The 22,291-nt window shown below is 43.6% G+C and overlaps 1 protein-coding gene across 1 annotated transcript in view; it reads right to left on the reverse strand.

Annotated features, from left to right (window-relative positions):
- Nucleotides 1-22,291, reverse strand: part of CCDC117 (coiled-coil domain containing 117) — a 159,487-nt gene that overhangs the window by 97,291 nt on the left and 39,905 nt on the right. The window contains exon 3 of the mRNA XM_086943301.1: nucleotides 10,929-10,988. Coding sequence (XP_086799427.1) covers nucleotides 10,929-10,988 — 60 coding nt within the window. The remainder of the gene's footprint in view (nucleotides 1-10,928; nucleotides 10,989-22,291) is intronic.

Genomic DNA, 22,291 nt, shown 5'->3' on the forward strand with positions numbered 1-22,291 from the left:
TCGCCGCCTAGTGTTGGGTCCGAATGATTGCACATTGTTGTCCTGGAAGAGTCTTCAAAGTATCACGAGATAGATGGATCCACCCCTGGACTACAGTGCGCATGGGCATCAACTCCATCCTTAGATTGTTTTTAGCCATTGTGGCAGAGATGGAGTGTAATGCAGTAAGTGATGACCATGCTAAGAGTAATTCTGAGTGCTGCAACCGCTACGGGCGCCGGGGAGGAGGGCGGGCGATGTGAATGCCAGCAGCCCTACATGCCAAGAACAGATGCATACTGGGAAGTAGCATATTCGGTTCGAGGCATGTGGGCTGCTGAATTCATATCTGTGCATAGAATATATAGCAGTCCCTCTATTAGCGGCGGCCACCCGTGCCAGCTGCAGCAGTCTGAAAGAGTGTTTTTAGAACAGCCTGCCCTACAGCTGCCTGCTGTTTGGAGTGCACATCTGCTCAGTAGTGTTTTGTAAATGTGTGTATGGTAGACCATGTGGCCGCTCTACAGATTTCCTTTAAAGGAATGTTTCCAAGGAAAGCCATGGAGGCCCCCAACTTTCGTGTGGAGTGGGCTCTTGGGGGAACTGTTAATGTGCGCTTAGCCTTTTGATAGCAAATCTGTATGCACTTAACGATCCACTTGGCTATACCTGCTTTGGAAATGGGGTTGCCTTTGTGTTGTGGGGAAAAGGCAACAAACAGTTGTTTTGTCTTCCTAAAATCTTTTGTCCTATCTATGTAGTACATTAGAGCTCTTTTGACATCTAGTGTGTGGAGCATTCTTTCTGCCACTGAATCATGATTTTGGAAGAACACTGGCAGTTCTATACTTTGATTGATATGGAACTGTGAAACTACCTTAGGCAGAAACTTAGGGTTAGTGCATAGTACCACCCTGTTGGAGTGAATCTGTATGAATGGCTCCTAGATAGTAAGTGCCTGAAGTTCACTAACTCGTCGTAGCGATGTGATTGCTATTAGGAAAGCCACTTTCCATGTCAAGAATTGTATCTCGCATGAGTGTAGAGGCTCAAAAGGTGGACCCATTAGTCTGGTGAGGACCACATTTAGGTTCCATACAGGTTCTGGTGGGTGTCGGGGAGGAATAACTCGTTTGAGTTCCTCCAGAAAGGCTTTGATTGCAGGCACTCTGAAAAGTGAGAGATGCTGCTTGTTTTGGAGATAAGCTGCTATCGCGGATAAATGTATACGAATGGAAGCATAGGCCAGATTGCATTTGTATAGATGTAACAAATAACAGATGATGTTTTGAGTAGCTGCATCTAGCGGATTAATGTTGTTGCTGGTACAATAAATGACAAATCACTTCCATTTTGCCGCATAACATGCTCTAGTGGTGGGCTTCCTTGCCTCCTTTATGATATCCATACAGTCAGGAGGCAGGTTGAGGTAGCCAAATTCTAAGACCTCAGGAGCCAGATCGCCAGGTTGAGCTGTTGCGGATCTGGATGCTGAATGTCGCCATGGCTCTGCGTCAAAAGCCTGGGCGTGAGGTGCAACCTTTGATGCGGTACCACGGAGAGTTCTAGAAACGTGGTGTACCATGTTTGGCGTGCCCACGTTGGAGCAACCAGGATGAGAGTCATTGAGTGTTGCTTCAGCTTGCGTGCCACTAGCGGTATTAGTGGTGCTGGGGGAAAGCGTACGCAAATATGCCTGACCAGTTCATCCATATCGCATTTCCCTGCGACTGTGGGTGTGGAAACCTGGCGGCAAAGCATTGGCATTTTGCGTTTTCCCTTGTGGCGAAGAGGTCTATCTGTGGATGACCCCACTGCTGGAAGTACGGGTGGAGTACTGATGGATGTATCTCCCACTCGTGCTTCTGATGGCTGTGCCTGCTGAGTAGGTCCGCCATCTGATTGTCCTTGCCTGGGAGGTGTTCTGCCATGAGGAAGATGTTCCTCTGAATGGCCCACTTCCACATGCTCTGAGCCAGGTGAGACAACTGTGGAGAGTGTGTACATCCCTGTTTCTGTATGTAGTACATGGCCGTCATGTTGTCCGTCCGGATCAACACAACCTTGTTGCACAAATGTACCTTGAATGCTTTCATTGCCATAAGGATAGCCATCAGTTCCAGAAGGTTGATGTGCATCTTCTTTTACTGTGCCGTCCATAGTCCCTGCACTGTGTAGTGGAGTACATGAGCTCCCCATCCCTGGAGAGATGCGCCCGTCGTCAGTATAATCTGTGGCACAGGCTCCTGGAACGGTCGGCCCCTGCAGAGGTTTTGTGGATTCCACCAATGCAGAGAGTTGTATGCGCGACGGGTCACCAACACTAGGTCTTTTACTTGTCCGTGAGCCTGATTCCACTGACGTGCTAAGCACTCCTGAAGCGGACGCATATGTAGTCTCGCGTGCCGCACTATGAAGATGCAGGAGGCCATCATGCCTATCAACTGCATGAACACTCGTGCTGGAAGTGAGTGTTGTGGTTTGAATTTCTGTATCAGCAGTTGCATGCTGTTGATCCTCACTGAATTTGGCTGTGCTTTGGCTTCCAGAGAGTCTATTGTTGCGCCCAAGTACTGCCGTACGTGGGCGGGCTGGAGGTGGGACTTTGGATAATTCAGTGAGAACCCCAGATTGTGAAGAAGGTGAATGGTGTGGGACATGTGAGCAGCACATTGCTGGGCTGACTTCGCCTGAATAAGCCAGTCGTCCAGATAAGGGTAGAAGTGAACGTTCTGCCTCCGTAGGTGTGCAGCCACTGTCGCCAAGCACTTGGTAAACACCCTGGGTGCTGTTATTACTCCGAAAGGGAGGACCTTGAACTGATAATGCTGATTCTGAATGGTAAACCTGAGATATTTCCTGTGTGACGGGTGTAGCGGTATATGGAAATATGCATCTTTGAGATCTAGTGTTGCAAGGAAATTACCCTGACTAAGTACCGGTGGAACCTGCTGTAATGTGATCATGTGAAAGTGTTCTGATAGAATGTACTGATTAGGGGCCTGAGGTCCAGTATGGGTCTGAGGGACCCGTCCTTTTTTGGGATCAAGAAGTACAGCGAGTACACCCCTGTACCTCTTTCTTCCACAGGCACGAGCTCTATGGCTCCCTTTTGCAGCATACTGACTACCTCCTGCTGCAATAATTGTATATGCTCTGCGGACAAAGGACGGTGCCTTGGGGGTACGTTGGGTGGAGTGGATGTTAACTCCAGACAATAACCGTTCTGGATAAGCTGCCTCACCCACCTGTCTGTAGTGATGGATTTCCAGACCGGCAAGAACTGTTGTAGTCTCCCCCCGACCAGTGTGGTATGGGCGGGGAGCAGTGACAAGACGTCACTGTTTGTTAGTGGCGGAGGATCGGGAGCTGTTGTTTCCACGACCTCTGTCCTTGGTGCGGTTTCCACGGTAGCCACCTCTATTGTTCTTGTGGTAGGTGGTCTGCGTGCCACCTTTATTGTATTGTGTCTGCTGGGAAAGCTGGCCTCTGGAAGCTCCTCTATTTTAGGAGCGACGAAAAGAACCACCCTTGAACTGCTGCGACTGTAGGGCCTCCATAGACTTTGCAGTCTCTGTGTCTTTCTTTATTTTTTTTAGAGTGGTGTCAACCACTGGGCCAAATAAGTAATCAGGGTTAACCGGCTGATTAAGTATGGTGGTTTGTATCTCTGGCTTGAAGCCGGAGATTCTGAGCCAGGCATGTCTTCGTAACATCACACTTGTATTGATTGCCATGGCTGCAGTGTCAGCTGCGTCCAGAGCACACTTAATGGACGCGTTTGATATAAGCTTCCCTTCTTGTATGAGCATCTCTGCTGCCTCCTTATATTCATCTGGCAAGTGTTGCAACAGGGTCTCGAGTGTATCATAATGAGCCCTGTCGTATCTGGCTAGGAGCGCCTGTGTGTTGGAGATTCGCCAGATATTGGCCGCTTGAGCTGCCACCCTTTTCCCTGATGCTTCTAGCACTTTAGATTCTTTGTCAGGGGGAGGAGCATCACCCATTGTTTGCGAGTTCGCTCTCTTGCGGGCATTGGAAACAACCAGAGAGTCCAACGGCAACTGTCCCTTGATATACGTAGGGTCCACAGGTGCTGGCTTGTATTTCTTTTCAATTCTGGGATTTATTACTCTTGCCCTTGTGGTCTCCTTAAAGATGTCTTCAGCGTGTTTCAGGACACCTTTAAGAATGGGTATAGTTTTGACAGTTCTCTCAGAGGTTGAGAAGGTGTCAAACAAAAAGTCTTCTTCAATAGGGTCAGCATGAAGCTGGACATCATGATTTTTTGCTGCCCTCTCAATAAGTGCATTGAACGCAGCCGTGTCTACCGTAGGTGATGTTTTAACAGCATAGACATGACTGTCCGGGGCAGTTTGTGAATCCCCTGGGTCAACAGCGTCTGTCCAGGGTTCAGTGTGATCTTCTGGATCAGTGTCTATAGGGTAGCTGTATTCTTCATTGTCACCCTCTCTTAAATCCACATTTGAGTATGTGGGTGAAATAGGAGCAGTGTCTTGTACATGTGGTTGTATAGGTTCAAAAAGAAGAGGTGACGTAGCAGAATACCTCTTTTTCTTCAATGGAATTTAACATGACTCCATAGGCTGTTCTGGGGCGATCTTTCGCTTGAAAATGGAAAGTCTACCCGTCTCAGCGTCAATAAATTGCCTCGACTGGTCTTCTTGCGGAGGTTGTCGATGCTTGGTGGCCCCATCCGTAGTTGTAGGCTTTGGCCCCATGGACACCTTTTTGGCTGCCTCGACGCCCGTCTTAGGTGCGAACGCTTTAGGTACCACTTTCGGTGGCAGTGTGAACTGAATCGGTGCCGACGATTTCGGGGGTTTACTGACTGGCTTCCGTGGTGGAGCGGCCTTCGGCCCGACAGCAGCAGCCTTTCCTTTAATACGTTGTAGCGAGTCCGACACCTGCTTTGAAAAGGAGGTGGATGGCTGTGTTGACTCGACGGGGTCTTTAGAGCCACTGCTACTCTTGGACTCGAGGTCTTTACTGCTCTTCGCCTTGTCGAGTCGACGTTTAGGATCGATAAAGTTCTGTGTTTCGAGTCCCTTGTCAGTGTCTACGGCTTTCGGTGCCGACTTCTTCGGCTTGACGTCCTTGGCCACTTTTTTCGGCGCCCCGGCCTTCGGGTCGACACCCTGTAGCGACCTCCCTGGGTCGATAACAGTCTTATGTTTCGTCGGTGCCGATGGTTCAGAAGCCTTCGATTCGACGAACGTAATACGCACTTTCGGTTTAGATTTCGTTTCCGGTGCTTTCGGTTTTGTAGACACCGAGACTTTCGGTTTCGATTTCGATCGGTCAACCGATGGCTCTTTGGAAATGTCCATAGCCGGGCCTTGAGGCGAGGCTGTAGAACTATGCGTTCGATCTTGGGTAAGGCCATGTGGCGATCCCTCGACCTGAGCCTTATCTTGTGCTTTGGTCTCGGCCCCCGTAACAACGGTTGGGCCTAGCTCCTCGCTCGAGCTATCTTACATGGCCCCGAAGGCCCAATCGTCGTCTCCTACCTCGTCGACGACGTCTTCATTATCGACCATTTCTACATCTGCGTCATAGCTGGAGTCGATCTCCGATGCAGGATCAGACAGGTTCTCTTGAACTTCCTGCTCGACTCCCTCCTCTTCCTCGGCATCGAAGATGTTCACCGGGTCAGGTGCCGTCTGCTGGGCCTCCTTCCGCGCCGCGCGTCGAAGGCGAATCGTCTTCTTGGAGCGGAACCGAGAACAGTCCATACAGCTGGCTTCATCGTGATCCGGAGACAGGCACTTGTTGCACACCGGGTGGACATCGATGTGGGGATACTTAGAGTTGCAAACGGGACATCTCTTGAACGGGCTCCGTTCCATGATGGATCGTCGATAAGGCCTCTGCCGTCGACCGGGCCTTGATGCTGGAAAGCTACGCGGCTCTTCAGAAGTCCAGCTCGAGGATAGAGCTGGAACGAGTACTGGGCACCGATCGCAAAGACAATACCGACGATAACTAAAGGCCTTTTGGCCAAATGTAGCGGTTTTTATCAATTCCGAACTTGAGTTAACAAATATGCATCCAAACCGAATGGCGGAAAAAAACAATCTAAGGATGGAGTCGATGCCCATGCGCACTGTAGTCCAGGGGAGGAGCCACCTATCTCGTGATACTTCGAAGAATCTTCCAGGACAACAATGTGCAATCATCCAGACCCAACACTAGGCGGCGATCTATGCACAGATATGAATTCAGCAGCCCACATGCCTCGAACCCCACAGTTACTGTCTGATGACAACTTAAATGTGAACTGATGTGGGGATAGAAATAGTCTGTTGATCCTGAATACATATATTAGTGCCACCTGACCGACAATTGGAGTGCATCTTAGACAAGATTTTATTCCAGGTTTTATTTAGGAAAGACTGTTGAAGGTAATTTTCCCATTGTAATTCCGTTGCGTTGAGTCAATCTTTAGAAACCATATATAGTCAAGACCTTTATAGATGTAGGAAGCACTCACTTTAAGAGAAAAGGTCAAAGTAGGAGATATATCCAGTGAAAATTGCAGTCAGCGGTATGTGGAAAAAAAAGGAGTAAGATTAAACAATGTAATTGAACATATTGAAAACATGGAATGAGGCCAAACTACATTTGTTTGCAATGCTTGAAAGGTAAGAATATGATCATTTGAAAAAAGGTGGTCCATGTTTATAAAGATGACGTATTTGAATGCATTATATGATTTAAATTGTTATTCTCCTAAGGTATGTGTTTTTTGTGACAAATATACAATGTTCAAAAGAAAGCAGGAACGGTGGGAGATTACCTAAATCAGCATTAGAAACAATCAATTTGATGCCAATTCAGGAGCCTGCATTATGAGCCAATCCGGAATCAGATTACTATGCACTCTAAGAATAAATCCATTCAAGAAAGATTATGGAGTGGAAAGAGAAGCAGCTGTCAAAAATATAAGAACGATAATTAGAAAGGCTGCAATTTCAGGAACGTGCGTCAAATGATAGAATCTGAAATGAACAAAGAAGTCAGCAAAGCGAATGCTAAAGGCAAGAACAAAGTGATGGAGTGCAGCAATCAAAGTACCAGAAAGACGTTTAGTAAACTCCAAGCTCAACCAGCTACCAATAATTGTTACAAACTGGGTATTTCTGAATATTTAGCAAATATCAGAAATTGCCAGGCTGGTAAATCAGAAATGTTCAGGCTCTGGATTGATTGAGCATTTTGTAAGAGTTTACCATGTTAAAGAAAAGCAAGAGGCAAGCACATAAGAAAGTGCAAAGTCTGGCAATGGCAGAGAATGAGGGAGTGTTGTGATGGAGTATCAAGTCTTGCAACAAACCCCTATATGAGGGGCATATTGTAAGGGTGGAGATAAGTATTGTAGCTGATTCAAGATCAACCTATACTATAGTGAAAAAAGAGGTATGAAGGAACATTTTGTTGAGTCTATAGGCAAAGCATTGGAAACTAGAGACATTCATCCCAACAGGATTACAGGGAAACCATTCCCATGATGCGTTTTAGATGTCACATTTGAGTTTAATGACAGACAAGCTGAGGGATAGCTGTATGTAGCAGAAAAAGGCAATTCAGTTTTAGGATGAGTGAATGATAGAGATATTATTCTTGATCCTAATAGGCAGGAGAAATTGTTGGTAGTAGGCTGGTGTCTTAAATCAAGGGACACTTGGATAAAGCATTCCCTGGTGCATCTTCTAGATGGATAGGAACCTTGGAGATAATGCAATTTATGTTAGGAACATTCCTTTAGTGATAAGAAAAGAAGTAGAACAATAGTCAGAAACCAAATGCTTGAGTTCGGAATTGTTTAACCGATTAAGCCCAATGACTGGATTTCTCCACTGGTGGTGGAACAGCACCGCAATGGAAAAATTAGACTGTGCCTTGCATTAATTGAATGAAAACATTTTGGTGGACAGATTTCCTCTGCCAACGATTGTGAAGTTACTGGCTCGAATGAAAGGAAGCCATCAGTTTCCATTGACTGACTTGTCTGCAGCATAGCACAAAGTGCCACTTCAAAAGAAGTAGAAGACTTATTACCTTCATATCTCATATAGGATGTTTCAAAATTGTGAGAATTACTTTTGGCATAGTGTGGGCTGCAGGCATATTCTAAAGATGGATGCATCCAATTTTAAAGTGTGTGGTCTTTCAAGATGGGTTTTATGATTTTGGTAATTGTGAAGAATAGGGTAGAGCACTATTTTAAAAGTAAGGTGTTAACCATTTCAGAAGGAAAGGGCCAAACAAGAGGATTTCATGAATACAAATTTGCTTCTCATTCGGTCACATATATGACATGAAATTTGTAATGTATGTAATTAGTATTAAACCTAAAAAGGAATTGTTTGAATCAATAAAGAATGCACCCAGTCTGGTAAAGAAGGAACAGTTACAATCCTTATTAGGTTTAACTAAGTATTATTCAAAATTTCTAGAAGATTCTGCTGAGAAGACACACGTACTGAGACAACTGCTACAAAATAATTAAGAATCGGTCTTGAATGTAAGCATATTGGGAAAATGCTCATGAGAACAACAACAAAAAGATATCAGTAGAGTGCCTTTCTTAAAGGAATATGATCCAAGTATCCAAAGTTTGATAACAACTGATTTGCGTTGTAAAAGTCCTGGCACTGTATTGACATAGCTGGTATAGAATGGTAAAAAGCTGGCAATAGCTTTTATTTATTATTTATTTAATTTATAAAGCGCACTATCACCTAACAGGCATCCTGGCGCTAAGCAACTCAAAGTACAGAATAAGAATGACGCCAACAGCCAACTATGTCTTGGGGAACAGCCAGGTTTTCAAACTCCTTCTAAACGGAAGGAGGTCCCTGATTTCTCTAAGCTCCAACGGGAGTTCGTTCCAAAGTTTGGCAGCTGCCACACCAAAGGGTCTACCACCTGGCCTGACTTTCCTAAACCTTGGTACCTTAACCAATCTCGCAGAGGAGGAGCGGAGACTTCTCGCAGGAACATACCACTCAAACTTTCTCCGCATGAGCGCGGGTCCCAGCCCATGAAGGGCTTTAAAGACAAGACAGAGAGACTTAAACTGAACTCTCTGTCTCAACGGGAGCCAGAGCAACTCTGCCAAGGCCGCGAAGGAAGAAGACCTTCTGGGCCACGCCAGGGCTAACTTGGCCGGCGCTGACTGAATCCTCTGCAGTCTGTCCAAAAGAAACTTCGGAGAGTCAAGCAGCAGGGCATTACAATAATCTAGTCTGCTAAGAATCGTACTGCGCGCCACTAACGGCACGCGCCTGTGGGGGTAGCAGAGCAAAGATTTTCCGCAATGATCTAATAATGGCAAAATAGCAGGCCACCGTTTTTGTAACCTGGGCTTCCATAGTAAGTTTATTATCAAACATAATGCCCAGGTTACGGGCCGTTTTAACTTTGCCTCACACTGCTGATCACCTACTGAAGAACAATATTCGGTGACTATGCAAAACTTTGGCATGTGTGTGGGGTATAGAGCATTTCATAACCATTGCTATGGAACTGCTTTTATTTGCAATTTACTGGCAGTTGGGGCAGACCTGGAAAGAAAGTAGACTTCATCACAAGGTTGCTAAGAAATCAGTTACGTACTGAATAAGCGTGGTGAATGTCTTCGTTTGGAGTTCACACCACATTATCACCTGTTAGAATCAGTTTTCTGTATTAGAGAAAGTGAACAAAAGGTTTGGCCTACAGAAGCTACTCTGTGGGATTGCCTCTAGTTCGGAAAAGGTTTTCTGAGGATGAACAGTTCTGCGTAGAAACTCTTAAATACATTCTGGGTTTTCTTTGCCTGGCGGCACTTATCTTGTACGGAATCTAACTAGTGCAGCAGGAGTCAGAAGGAACCTGACTACATCAATCCTGGTTATCCTGCCCCTCAACACTCTTTCATTGTCACTCAGTTGATTTGATAACATTGTAATGGTTTCTGAAACCATTATGACATCCCCAATGAGGGTGCTTTGACTTAGACAACCCACTCAGGGATTATTTTTTCCTCAGCATTCATGGCATGCACAGTTGAGAAGGTCAGAGTAAAATACCAGTTACTTCGATGTCCCGGCAGTGAAGGTTTCACTGCTTAAGTAAGTCTGTAGGTTTAGCTTTGCTGAAGGGGCAAGGGGTGCTTTTCTCCTGCCATCCGTGACAGAGGCTGCACAACACTGGTTCGAGGAGAATGCAAGTTTGGCATGCCACCAGAAATGAATCTGACCCAATTAAAATATGTGCAAGAAGCAAGGCAGCCAATGCCAACTTGCTCAGTAATGAATGCTAATGCTCTACCCAGTTTTAAAATGTCAATTCTATGTGTCCATTCTACAAATGAAATTGTAGTAATAGCAGTACCAAATATAACAATAACTTACGAGAAACAGCCAGTTTTCTTAAAATTATTAGTACAGTGTAAAGGTCAAATTGAATTTTATTCAAAATGAATATTAACAAGACCGTCACGGACGCGTGCCCCTTCAAGCAAAGATTAAAAACTACAAAGTTCATGCAGAAAATATAAGTGCCTGGTTCAGCCCTTCAACACAGATGCAACTACAGGGTTATGGTAGGACTTAGGCTTGTGGGATGCTACATGTTTGTAAGAACTTCATTTTTCTTAAAGAAACAATCTTATGTAGGACAAAGGGATCGTGCCCACCATCCCGCAATTCAGAAGATAAAAGGGATATCTGACATAACTACTAGTACAACAATTCCTTTTAGGGGAAGAGGAAAAAACAAGTGTCTCCTTTTGATTACTTTACAGCGGTGAAGGTGTTTTGCGAAAAATCTACTTTGAACCATTGTGTGGGCACTAGAGTCTGATTGGTGAGGTGGAACCTTGTCAGACGTTCAGTTCTGACACTTTTCTGCATACATTTCAAACCCATCACAGAACTTACTCGTCCCCCTCATGATTTTCGTCTTCTAGCTTGTGTTTCTTGCCACAGCGAAGGAAGTTCCTGTACAGAGAATAACAAACTAGTAAGTATGTTGGAATTCAACATAAATTAGGCAAAAATATTCTAAGACGATTAACCATTATGTGGCAAAAATGTCAAATGATACTAACACTATTTTAATTTGCAACACCATTAAATTCAATATCATTGGTTAATTGAAACTAAAATTGGAAGTAAAATACAAGTATTTGCATCATACACTCACCTGCACTTTGGCTTACAACTCCTAGGCTTCCCATTCCACGCCTTGAAAGTCATTACCAGAGCAAAAAGGAATGAATATGAACAATTTACAGGGTGGCAGGGTGTCAATGTGACACCTCGCCACCCTGGAATATACTCCCGCTAATACCGATTCGGTAAATACCGAATCGGTAATAGTGAATGGCTTCCCATTCATTCCAGGCCCATAGGAATGAATGGGAAGGTATTTCTTATTACTGAGTCGTATTACCGAATCGGTAAATGTTACCGTTTTATTACCTACATCATATTTACCGATTCCCAAATACCGAATCGGTAAAATTAGGTATTTAGGAATCGGTAAAATGAGATTACATAAATCTAGCCTCTATCTCCCCGTGCCTACCAAAAAAAAAAATAATAATGTGGTTTTGTGTAACGTAACTGGTGCTCATGTAAAGCGCTGCAATACCTTTGGGTCGGGTTTGCACTATAGAAATCTTCAAAAAAATAAAAATATCTGTGCATAATTGTTATTCCAAGAACACAGACGCCATTCATCTTTTGTTTACTCCTGGATGCATTCCGCAGCCCTATGCAGGCTCCCCATTACAACGCTATATATTGTTTCACTTAACATACCATTCCCAAAACACACCCCTCAAGCGCAGGGCACTGACAAATTTGCTGCTTTGCAAGGAGGTGGATGTAGCACTATTAAAGGAGATGCACCTCCTCTGTACTGATACTAAGCGCCTACATTCGAACTGGTATTCCACTCAATTCCACTCCTGTCATACAAGCAAGGACCGGGGAATCGCTATTTTACTTCGTCGGGATCTCCCATTTACAATGAGAGCACCGATAGAGACCATGAGGGGCGTCAAATAGACATACGGGGCATGTTCGGTGCTACACAACTATGCACAGTTTCAATTTATGGTTCCCCAATCATGACAGATGTCTTTTTTTCACAGACCTTTTCCCACAGCTTTCTAATTTCCACAGGAGTGCCATAGTGCTAGGAGGTGACTTTAATGTCCCCGTACACCCTGCCTGTGATCAATCCCATCCCCGGCACGGTGTACCTCGACCGCCAACAGCTTTGACCCAAGGCATTCTAGATTTAGCATTCATGGATGCTTGGTGTTCTCACCATGTTCAAGACAAGGACTTACTCTAGTGTACATAAAACGTACTTCCGAATAGACTATTTTTTGACCTCACAGTCTCTAATGACTAGTCTTGTTGAAGCTAAGATGGACCTGCGTGTGATCTCCGACCATGCACCCATATGATTGAGTTAGTCGGACGACTCTGCAACGCCCATTTTCCTCGCCCATAGATTTTAAACAAAGTTGCCTTTAGAGACCCAGCTCTCCACAACTATATCAAGGACACTACTGAACACTAATTTACTGAAAACAATACGGGGAATGTCTCCCCTGCGACTATGGAAGGCCGCAATGGCGGTTTTCCACTGGGAGCTTATTTTCCATACAGCAGCCTTTGAATGGGCAAATAAGCTTCGTCAACAGGAGTTAGAGGCTCAGATACGTCAGGATGAAGTGCTTCACGGGGAGTGGGGCTCCTAAAGGACTCTGCTGGACTTACAACAGCTTAAGAATGGAAAGAGCTGCTGTATTTCAAACACACGTACTATGAAAAAAGGGTGTTAAAGCCGTCAGACTCATCAACCATAAATGACGCATCCATTCCACCGGGAACCACATTTGAAGTTGATGGATGACAAGGATCTTCTCCTACGAGAGACGGAGCATATTTTAGCGATTTTCACCGATTACTATTGCACTTTTACCGGGATGAACAGCTGGATGCTCAACATCAAGATGATAATTTGGCTTAAGTCCCCCGCCCCTACCCAGTCCCGAATACGTCAGAGGAGCTGCATCTCCACTAACACATTACAGCTGAGGAGCGACGGATAGCTATATGCAGCCATAGGTAGCATTCCGGTGCGAAAGGCGCCTGGCCTTGATGGTTATACTGCCCCTTTCTATAAAGCTTACACCCCTCTTTGAACTGAACCTTTGGCAGCGCTTTTTTGCAAACTGGAATTGTCACAGATACCATGTTAAGAGTCACATATCATTCTCCTCCTCAAACCAGGGAGGCTTATCTAACTCTGCCCTTCTTACCGGCCTATAGCCCGTCTCAACTGCGATGTGAAGCTGCCTGCTTCCATTCTGGTTGCCCACCTTCAGCACATATGGCCTACCCTCATCGCACCAACAGAGTCTGGCTTTATTCGGAATAGACAGGCTAACAACAACACCTGGTTAGCGGTCGCCCTTATGGAGGTTGCAGAACGACATCGTCAACCGATGGCCCTTCACTCTCTCGGCCCTAAGAAGGCATTCAACAGGGTGGACTGGGGTTATCTTACTAAAGGGCTTGACGAGATCCATTTAGGGCCCAGGATGAAAGCCTTAATTTTAACTATTTTTCAGACCCTCAGCCAAACTCAAAGTTAATGGCTCTTTCTCCCAATCCATCCAGCTAGCGAGAGACACACGTCAGGGATGCCCTTTATTCCCCTACTGTTTCTGCTCTCATGCTGGAACCATTCTCGTGGCTAGAGTCCAGGCCAACCCCCACAATTCTGCCATGGTCGTCGATGGTGTAGAACATAAACTGGCCTTATTATTATAAATGTAATTCCCAAATTGGAAGAGATGAATCCTTGAAGTCTGGTGTCTCTGGAATGACAATTTAAAATACATACTTATGTCATATTTTAAATTGTAATTCTAAAAAAGCCAATTTTAGAAAGTTGGCATTTTCTTACTTTAGCCATTTGATGCCTGTAGCCGGTCTCTGCTCACATCTGGGTGTAGTTGACAGTTGAGCGTTCTGTATTCCTCTGAGACAGCAACACACACAAAATGGGAGCTTAGGTGTATCTCAAAGGGCCAACTCTGGCTGGATGGGAGGGATGAGCTGGCACAGCTTCACACATGAATAGGCTGTTTCCTGTCCCCACACAAAGGGCTCAATTCCTCCTGTATGGAGTCAGGGTAGGAAGAGAGGACCTCTTTGCACTTCAAATGCATGTCTGACGCCTTACCCACTTCAAAGACACCACTGAATATGAGTACTGGACCTCTGACACCACCACTTTAGTACACTTCTGGACCTGTGGATACCCTGCTAGGAAGAAGGACCTGTGCTGCTGATGTTGGACTGTACTCTGCTGGACTAATGCTTTACTGTGGTGAACTACTTCCCTCTTGCCTGGGTGAGACGGACTGGTCCTGCATCACTTGAACACAGAACCCAGAGTGACTCCAAGGGCTAATAGCCCAGCCTTACAATCTGAAGCCTCAGGGACATAATAGGCTTCCAACTGCACCTGGACTCTGCCATCTGTAAGACTATCCTGCAAAGTGGTGCCAACCTAGACCTAGAAGTGAACCTAAGGTGCTAGCCAGCAGAACCAACGCATCTTCTTTGTCGAATGATGCATCCCCAAGCATAACTCACACATCTCCTCGGCTGAGTGGCGCATGCCCAAGCAGAAACGATGCATTGTCGCTGCTGCTTGTATTGGACCCATTGCAAAAGACTTGTATCACTTCTGCCTTTTGCATCTTGGGACTGACACATCTTGGGATCCGCCGCTATGCAAATCTATTCCCAGTGCAAGCTCTCCGCATCTCTCAAAGACAAAACTTTGCGTAGCAGCTTCACTGCTCATCGGGACCAACACATTGTTCCTTCTGCGCATCGCATTCTCAACACCGGACTTCATATCACAAGCCCCGTCGATAGGATCCATGACGTCAACGCATCACCACCTCGCAGCGCAGCCTCACAGCATCTCGAAACAGACACAATGCCTCTCCTAAACGAAGTATCTTCAAAGCAGATCCATGCAACACTCAGCAACCTCAGATGGAATACTGATCAATGACTACTACCTCAGGTGGGATATTGATCAATGCAAAAGGCAACGTTCAGTGCCAAAAGCTGCAATCCAGCCTTGTGTGTTGGTTCAAAGGAAGGACGCATTAATCTGGAAAAGACCAGATTGGTTCCCTTATAGGAGGGAACACTTTAATGTGACATTCCAAAGCATTTTTGACCGCAAGTATCTTGAAAAAAGAAGTCTGCTATGGAGTGTTCATATAATCTGATTATAGCAAGATACAATTTTCTGGAGAGAAAATGTAATTTTGGTAGGCTAGATGTAGGATAAGGGATGATGACATTATACTGACAAGATCAGATCATGCAATCAATGCTGCACCATACAACCAATCTTCCACTTCATTGCACAACAAGACCTTGAAGGTCATTTTTCGCCTTCAGAACCTACATGCAAGCATGTGGAAGATTTAGTTGTGCGTAACAACTTGACTGCAAGAGACATGCTGTCAAATTCAAAGATGTTATACTGGGATGTTGAATTTGCCCTTTAAGTCTAGTGAGTAGACTCTGTGTATGTGGCAGTCTTTTGTGAGGCCTGATCAATACCTGGAGGAGATCTGGCCGCCACTTCTGCCTCAGCCAGTCTGATGCAACTAGTCATTTTTGATCGAGTTTTGTGCAAATTTGGGATGAGTGGAATCAGTGGTAAAAGCATAGAGAAATCGTTTCAACCACTCCAGTAAAGCTCCTCAGATTTATGCTGTAAATTCGTCCAACCCATTATCCCCTAGATTCATCAAAGTCCCGTTTTGCGAGTCCTTAATAGCGATTATTAAGGAATCGCTATTAAGGACTTGCAAAAGGGAATTCATGTAGGAATCGCTAAATAAATTGCAATTCCTACACATTCCTTATTTGCGATTAGCAAATTGCTAATCGCAAATAAGGATGCGATTTCAAGGGTGCTAGGGGTGTCCAAAGGACACCCTGTAGCACCCCTGAAATGTAATCTACATTGGTGTTGCGCACACACATGTCCAAAGGACATGTTTGTGTGCAACATGCAACTTAGAAAAATGCATTTAAAAGCATTTTTCTAAGTTTTCACTATTTACCACAAGGTTTGACCTCGCGGTAATTAGCGGCCCGAAATTGCTATTTCGCAATTTAAAAATGGTTAATGAATTGTATTTGAGGAATCTCAAATAGAGATTCCTTAAATGTACTTCCTCGCAATTTAGCGAATTCGCAATTACCGATTTTTGCATTTGGGATGATGAATCCCAAATGCAAAAATTGCGCTTGCAAAGGCCAAGATTCTCAGAATCTGGCCCTTTGCGAGACGATTTTTCAATGATGAATCTACCTGTATGAGATGAACAAGGCCTTGAGGACGCAAAGATGGTATTACCATCTAGTGGTCTAATGGTGTTTCCTCAGTAGGTTCCAGTTCAGGGCTGTGGCTGAAAATATATCATATAATAGATATATGTATATATATATATATATATATATATATCTAAAGTACTGCTTCCAAGCCGCGGATATCCAAAGCAAAGCAGACACGAACCCAAGATTCGGTGAAGAAAATTTCAGCTGTTTATTAGTCGGCCATAACGCGTTTCGCCACCCATAGTGGCTGGATCAAATGACAACGCTAAACTGGTAGAAGACCAGTTAAAAAGGCTGCAAAGTTACACGTGATTAAGTGATTAAAGTAAAAATAGAAGAAACACTTTTTCCATCGGTTCAAAGTATCCGCATTCGTATTACAGACTTGTTGTTTGAGCAGAATGACATCTGTACATTTAAAGTTTATATAATGCTAAAACTATAATTTACAAACTACAAAAATATACATTTAAAATTTTTAAAATGCAATCATTGTCAAAAAATATATATATTTTACCTTCAAGTTAAAACACATAAAAAATAATTCATGTATTTACAAGAAGACAAGTATAATAAATGTAAGACTGTACAGATGTTTTTACAGTGTCAATACTAAAAACAATTATACAGGGTTAAATGCCTTGCCGTTAAGATCCGTAAATGAAGTTAAATACCTAGCGGTCTTTCTGGAAAGTAACTAAAGTGCAAGTGTTGATTACCACCATTCTTTGTTTGATTTTCTGTTTAAAAAACCTGTGTGTGATAAGTGCAAATTTAGCCTAAAAGTGAATCAGGTGCTATTTTAAAAACCAGAAATTATGACCGGATTAGAGAGTGGTGGCAGCGATTTGGATATAGGATGTTACAACGCGGACTTTTACTCCGCATACTGTTACAACGCGGTTTTTACAACGCGGGTCATGTAACAACGCATGTATTTACAACGCATTTTTTTACAACGCAGGTACCTTTACAACGCAGACCATTACAACGTAAGTATTGGTAAGTATATATAAATAAGAATAATATAATAGTAACTTAATTTTAAAAGTATAATTTAATGTAATTTTAAATAATTTAATTTCCGTAAATTAATTTAAAGTTAAATTAATGTTACTTTATTTTTACCCTGTACCCCTGTACCCCAAAAACTCAAAACTGACCCTAAACCCCAAAAATAATGCAAATTAATTTAATTTAATTTATTTGCTATTAAATAATTTAAATTAAAATTAAATATAATTTATTTTTACCCTGTACCCCAAAAACTAAAAACTGACCCTGAACCATAAAAATACCCCTTTACCCTAAAACCCAAAACTGACCCTGAACCCTAAAAATACCCCTTTACCCTAAAACCCAAAACTGACCCTGAACCCTAAAAATACCCCTTTACCCTAAAACCCAAAACTGACCCTGAACCCTAAAAATACCCCTTTACCCTAAAACCCAAAACTGACCCTGAACCCTAAAAATACCCCTTTACCCTAAAACCCAAAACTGACCCTGAACCCTAAAAATACCCCTTTACCCTAAAACCCAAAACTGACCCTGAACCCTAAAAATACCCCTTTACCCTAAAACCCAAAACTGACCCTGAACCCTAAAAATACCCCTTTACCCTAAAACCCAAAACTGACCCTGAACCCTAAAAATACCCCTTTACCCTAAAACCCAAAACTGACCCTGAACCCTAAAAATACCCCTTTACCCAAAAACCCAAAACTGACCCTGAACCCTAAAAATACCCCTTTACCCAAAAACCCAAAACTGACCCTGAACCCTAAAAATACCCCTTTACCCAAAAACCCAAAACTGACCCTGAACCCTAAAAATACCCCTTTACCCTAAAACCCAAAACTGACCCTGAACCCTAAAAATACCCATTTACCCTAAAACCCAAAACTGACCCTGAACCCTAAAAATACCCCTTTACCCTAAAACCCAAAACTGACCCTGAACCCTAAAAATACCCCTTTACCCTAAAACCCAAAACTGACCCTGAACCCTAAAAATACCCCTTTACCCTAAAACCCAAAACTGACCCTGAACCCTAAAAATACCCCTTTACCCTAAAACCCAAAACTGACCCTAACCCCTAAAAATACCCCTTTACCCTAAAACACAAAACTGACCCTAACCCCTAAAAATACCCCTTTACCCTAAAACCCAAAACTGACCCTAACCCCTAAAAATACCCCTTAACCCCAAACATATAACATTTAAAATATAACTATATACTTACCAATACTTACGTTGTAATGGTATGCGTTGTAAAGGTACCTGCGTTGTAAAAAAATGCGTTGTAAAAACATGAGTTGTAACAGTATCCGCGTTGTAATGGATGCGTTGTAACAGTAGTGCGTTGTAAAAAATGCGTTGTAACAAGTAAACACCCAGCGATTTGAAAAGTTGGCTTGAGTCTATATATCACATGATGACAGGGACGCATCTAGATAACTTAAAAAGGTAAGCCTACTGCCCATTAGTAATCATGCACTTCTTAATTATGATACATAAATGAGGGGCAGAAAAATATGTGAAACTTAACAGGAAAAGGACATGCGGAAAGGACTAGTGGGGGACAGAACAGAGAGGAGCAGAATGATTCCATTAACATGTGTGTAAGTCCTCCGTAGTATTCAAACCTCCCGGAAATTTACTGTTAAGATTCAAAATGTAACGACAAACTAACAAGACGTTTTGAAAACCAACAACAGAGGGTACTGTTATATTTTACCACTAGGGGGTTACTTGTTAAACTTTGAACATTGGAGAGTACTCACCTCTGCTGTATCGCTGAAAGTAGCGCGATGAAAAGTCATTAAAAAACTGGGCCTTTAACTGGATGAAATGGACTGCAGTCCCTTTTCACTGTCCTTACAAGTTACGTTATTTAAAACCCTAACGAACCCACGGAGATGGCAGCTAATGGCATATGAGGAAGAGTTGTCCTAACTCGAAACGCGTCATGCCTGTAATTTTTCTGAATTAAAAGAACATTTTTCAAGCACTGCCGGTGTGGCCTGTACAGCGTGATGAAGATGCACGTTTCTTTTGTTGGATTAAAAGAGATGTCTGACACATCTCAAAACGGACCCCGACCCGCGAGGAGGAGGCACTTTAACTTGTCAGAGCTATGGAACCTGAAGCGGGACGCTTCTTTGAAAAGGTGCCCTCCAGGGTAAAATATAACAGTTCCCTCTGTTGTTGGTTTTCAAAACGTCCTGTTAGTTTGTTGAGGACTGCATTAGCCATAATGCTCCATAACTGCCCTTCAATTCTACGCTGGTTTCCACTGCCGATTTTGGTAAAATCCAGATAAGTACGATGTGCCTCGAGTGCAAAACATGCATTTGAATGTAAAGAGTTCCGTACCTCAGTCACATTGCACCAATTCAATTTTACTACCACAAGAGTTTCATGCAGCTTTTCTTCTTTCCCCAAATTGTAGCCTCAAGTCTGTTGTGCTGAGGGGGAATCCTCGGCAAACCCTAGCTGCACCAAATGTCCATTCACCAAGTTCGGGCGGGCCCCTCCTGGAGGCCCTTCCAATGCAAACTCCGTTCGTGTCTTTTTTAGCAGCTGGAGGGCACCTTTTCAAAGAAGCGTCCCGCTTCTTTGTGTGACCTCCTCATTTTGGGCAACTCGTGTTTTGTGTATAGCGGCAGCCTAGCCGCGAGGAGGTCCCACCGCTAAAATTGGCGGATCTGCGGCGCTTCACATGCCGAGCACTGGTGGAATCGAAGGGAGCCTGGCTGCTGGAGTATCATTGGCAGGCTCAGAAGCGGCACTCTCATCCCATGTGCCCACTTGGGTATATATTTTGTGAACTCTCCTTGTGGCAAAATAGTACCCAATCGGGTTTTGGAAGGAACTGTGAGTCAGCAGCGATGGGCAAAACTACATAGACCAGCATGCCCTCCTTTGCGACGCCCACAAGGGCGGGACTGTATAGTTGAATAAAATGATGTTCTTCTGAAAACTGCTTTTCCAGCATATCTGTGGGGGAGAGCCAGTGAACAAGAGCATTACATGCTCGAAACGCGTTTGGCAATCATACAGCATTGAGATGGATGGCTGGCTAAAGGGTCTGCTGCCAGCGGTTGTGTGCGTGACCCCTTCTTTGTGTGACCTCCTCATTTTGGACAACTCGTGTTTTATATATTATATATATATATATATATATATATATATATATACACACACACACACACACACACACACACTCACCTTGTTCTTCTCGTAATAATAACGAGTTGGCCGAATTCACAGCATAAATCTTTCAGTGAATTCAATAAGATAGCCGGGGCCCACCCCATGTGAGAGTTACATGACTCTACTTTTGGTCCTGATGAAGGTGGCACAGAAGATGGTCCACTGAAACGTGCTTAGACCAGCAATATACAAATGGGGATCCCTCACAGAGCCATTCATAAAGAAATACATTGACTGGATATGAATGTACCATTAAAAATAACCTGATTAGTCTTGGACAACAGGTTCTTTAGAAAAGCTTTTGAGGATCTCCTACAGGACGGTTCGGTCTTGAGTATGAATGATAGTATGAGTGCGATGGTAAGATAGGAGAGAATGCAGGTGTGTAGTTTTAGTGTGGGGTTACCTTTGTATTTTTTTTTTTGTTCAAAAACCTTTATTGCACCTTCAAATTTACACAGCTGAAGGCCCACAACCCAATGGGCTGGCCGCTATAGCGATCTTGTAATCATCATGCAGTAGCATTGAGTTATTGTCAGAATGCCAGTCATTTTAAACATCATTGTAACTGCATCGATGAAGAGGTACTCTGTAGGTTACCTTTGTATTTGATGTTTATTATCTAAACTTATAAATTGAAACTTATTAGATTGTGGACATGGTTATCTACAAATCTTCAATCATTCTTGTACTTGTGCATTAATGTTATGCAATTGTAAATAGTGTGTTTTATCAATAAGTACTGCAGTGAATTTTGATATATACATTTTTTATATTGAAAAGATTTCTTAGAAAAGAAGTATGCAGATATAAAAAAAGAAAAATAATAAAATGTACATTTCTGAAATGATTTTTTGTGTGTCACATTGCAGGTGGGGACCGGTTTAGGCAACGAGTCATAGGAGGCCACAGCTAAAGTAATATAGGTCGGATAAGAGGTTTTGTTTCAAAATTTTGTTCTCTCTTCAGACAGTCTCTAAGGGTATGCCTGAATGTAGACAATAAAAATCTGGATGTCATGGAATGCGTCCAGGCGTGGTGAATTCAAGGACTGAATTGAATTAATGGACATTGTAGGAGAGGCAATAAAAAAAATAATGTAGTGCCTGAAAGCCGATGGAAATGGCCTAGATGTCAACTGCTGCTTTTTCGGGGTATATGAAGGCGCTGGTGGCGATTTGTGCCTTTTACGTTGATCTCAACGGTGATGAATTGGTTGTCAAACCCCTGTCAGTCTTGAGAGCCTCTAGGTGAACAGTGTTAAAGATCTGTGAACCTCGTCACAATGAACCTTTCCTTGGTCTCAAACATGTTGCATAGAGGTTTTTGACATCAACAACTTTGACGTCAAAGAGGCGCGTCATCTGGAATGGTGACAAAGACTGTTTCCTGTCCTCTCTTCTCCTTTCGTAAGATATTCCTCTTAGAAAGTCTGTTTGAGGTGTAGGCACCTGGCGAGGCAGTACTCTGCTTCCCCAGCCATCATATCTCTAACTTCCCCCTGAGCCCGATGCCTTGTCCATCTTGTAATGTCCTTATGGACATTTTTAGGGAGAACACATTTTCCTTGGTTAAATGGGAGGATGGTAAACCCACCACCCAGACTTTTTGTTTTTCTT

Source organism: Lissotriton vulgaris, chromosome 11, assembly GCF_964263255.1.
Source record: "Lissotriton vulgaris chromosome 11, aLisVul1.2, whole genome shotgun sequence".
Classification (NCBI taxonomy): Eukaryota; Metazoa; Chordata; class Amphibia; order Caudata; family Salamandridae; genus Lissotriton; species Lissotriton vulgaris.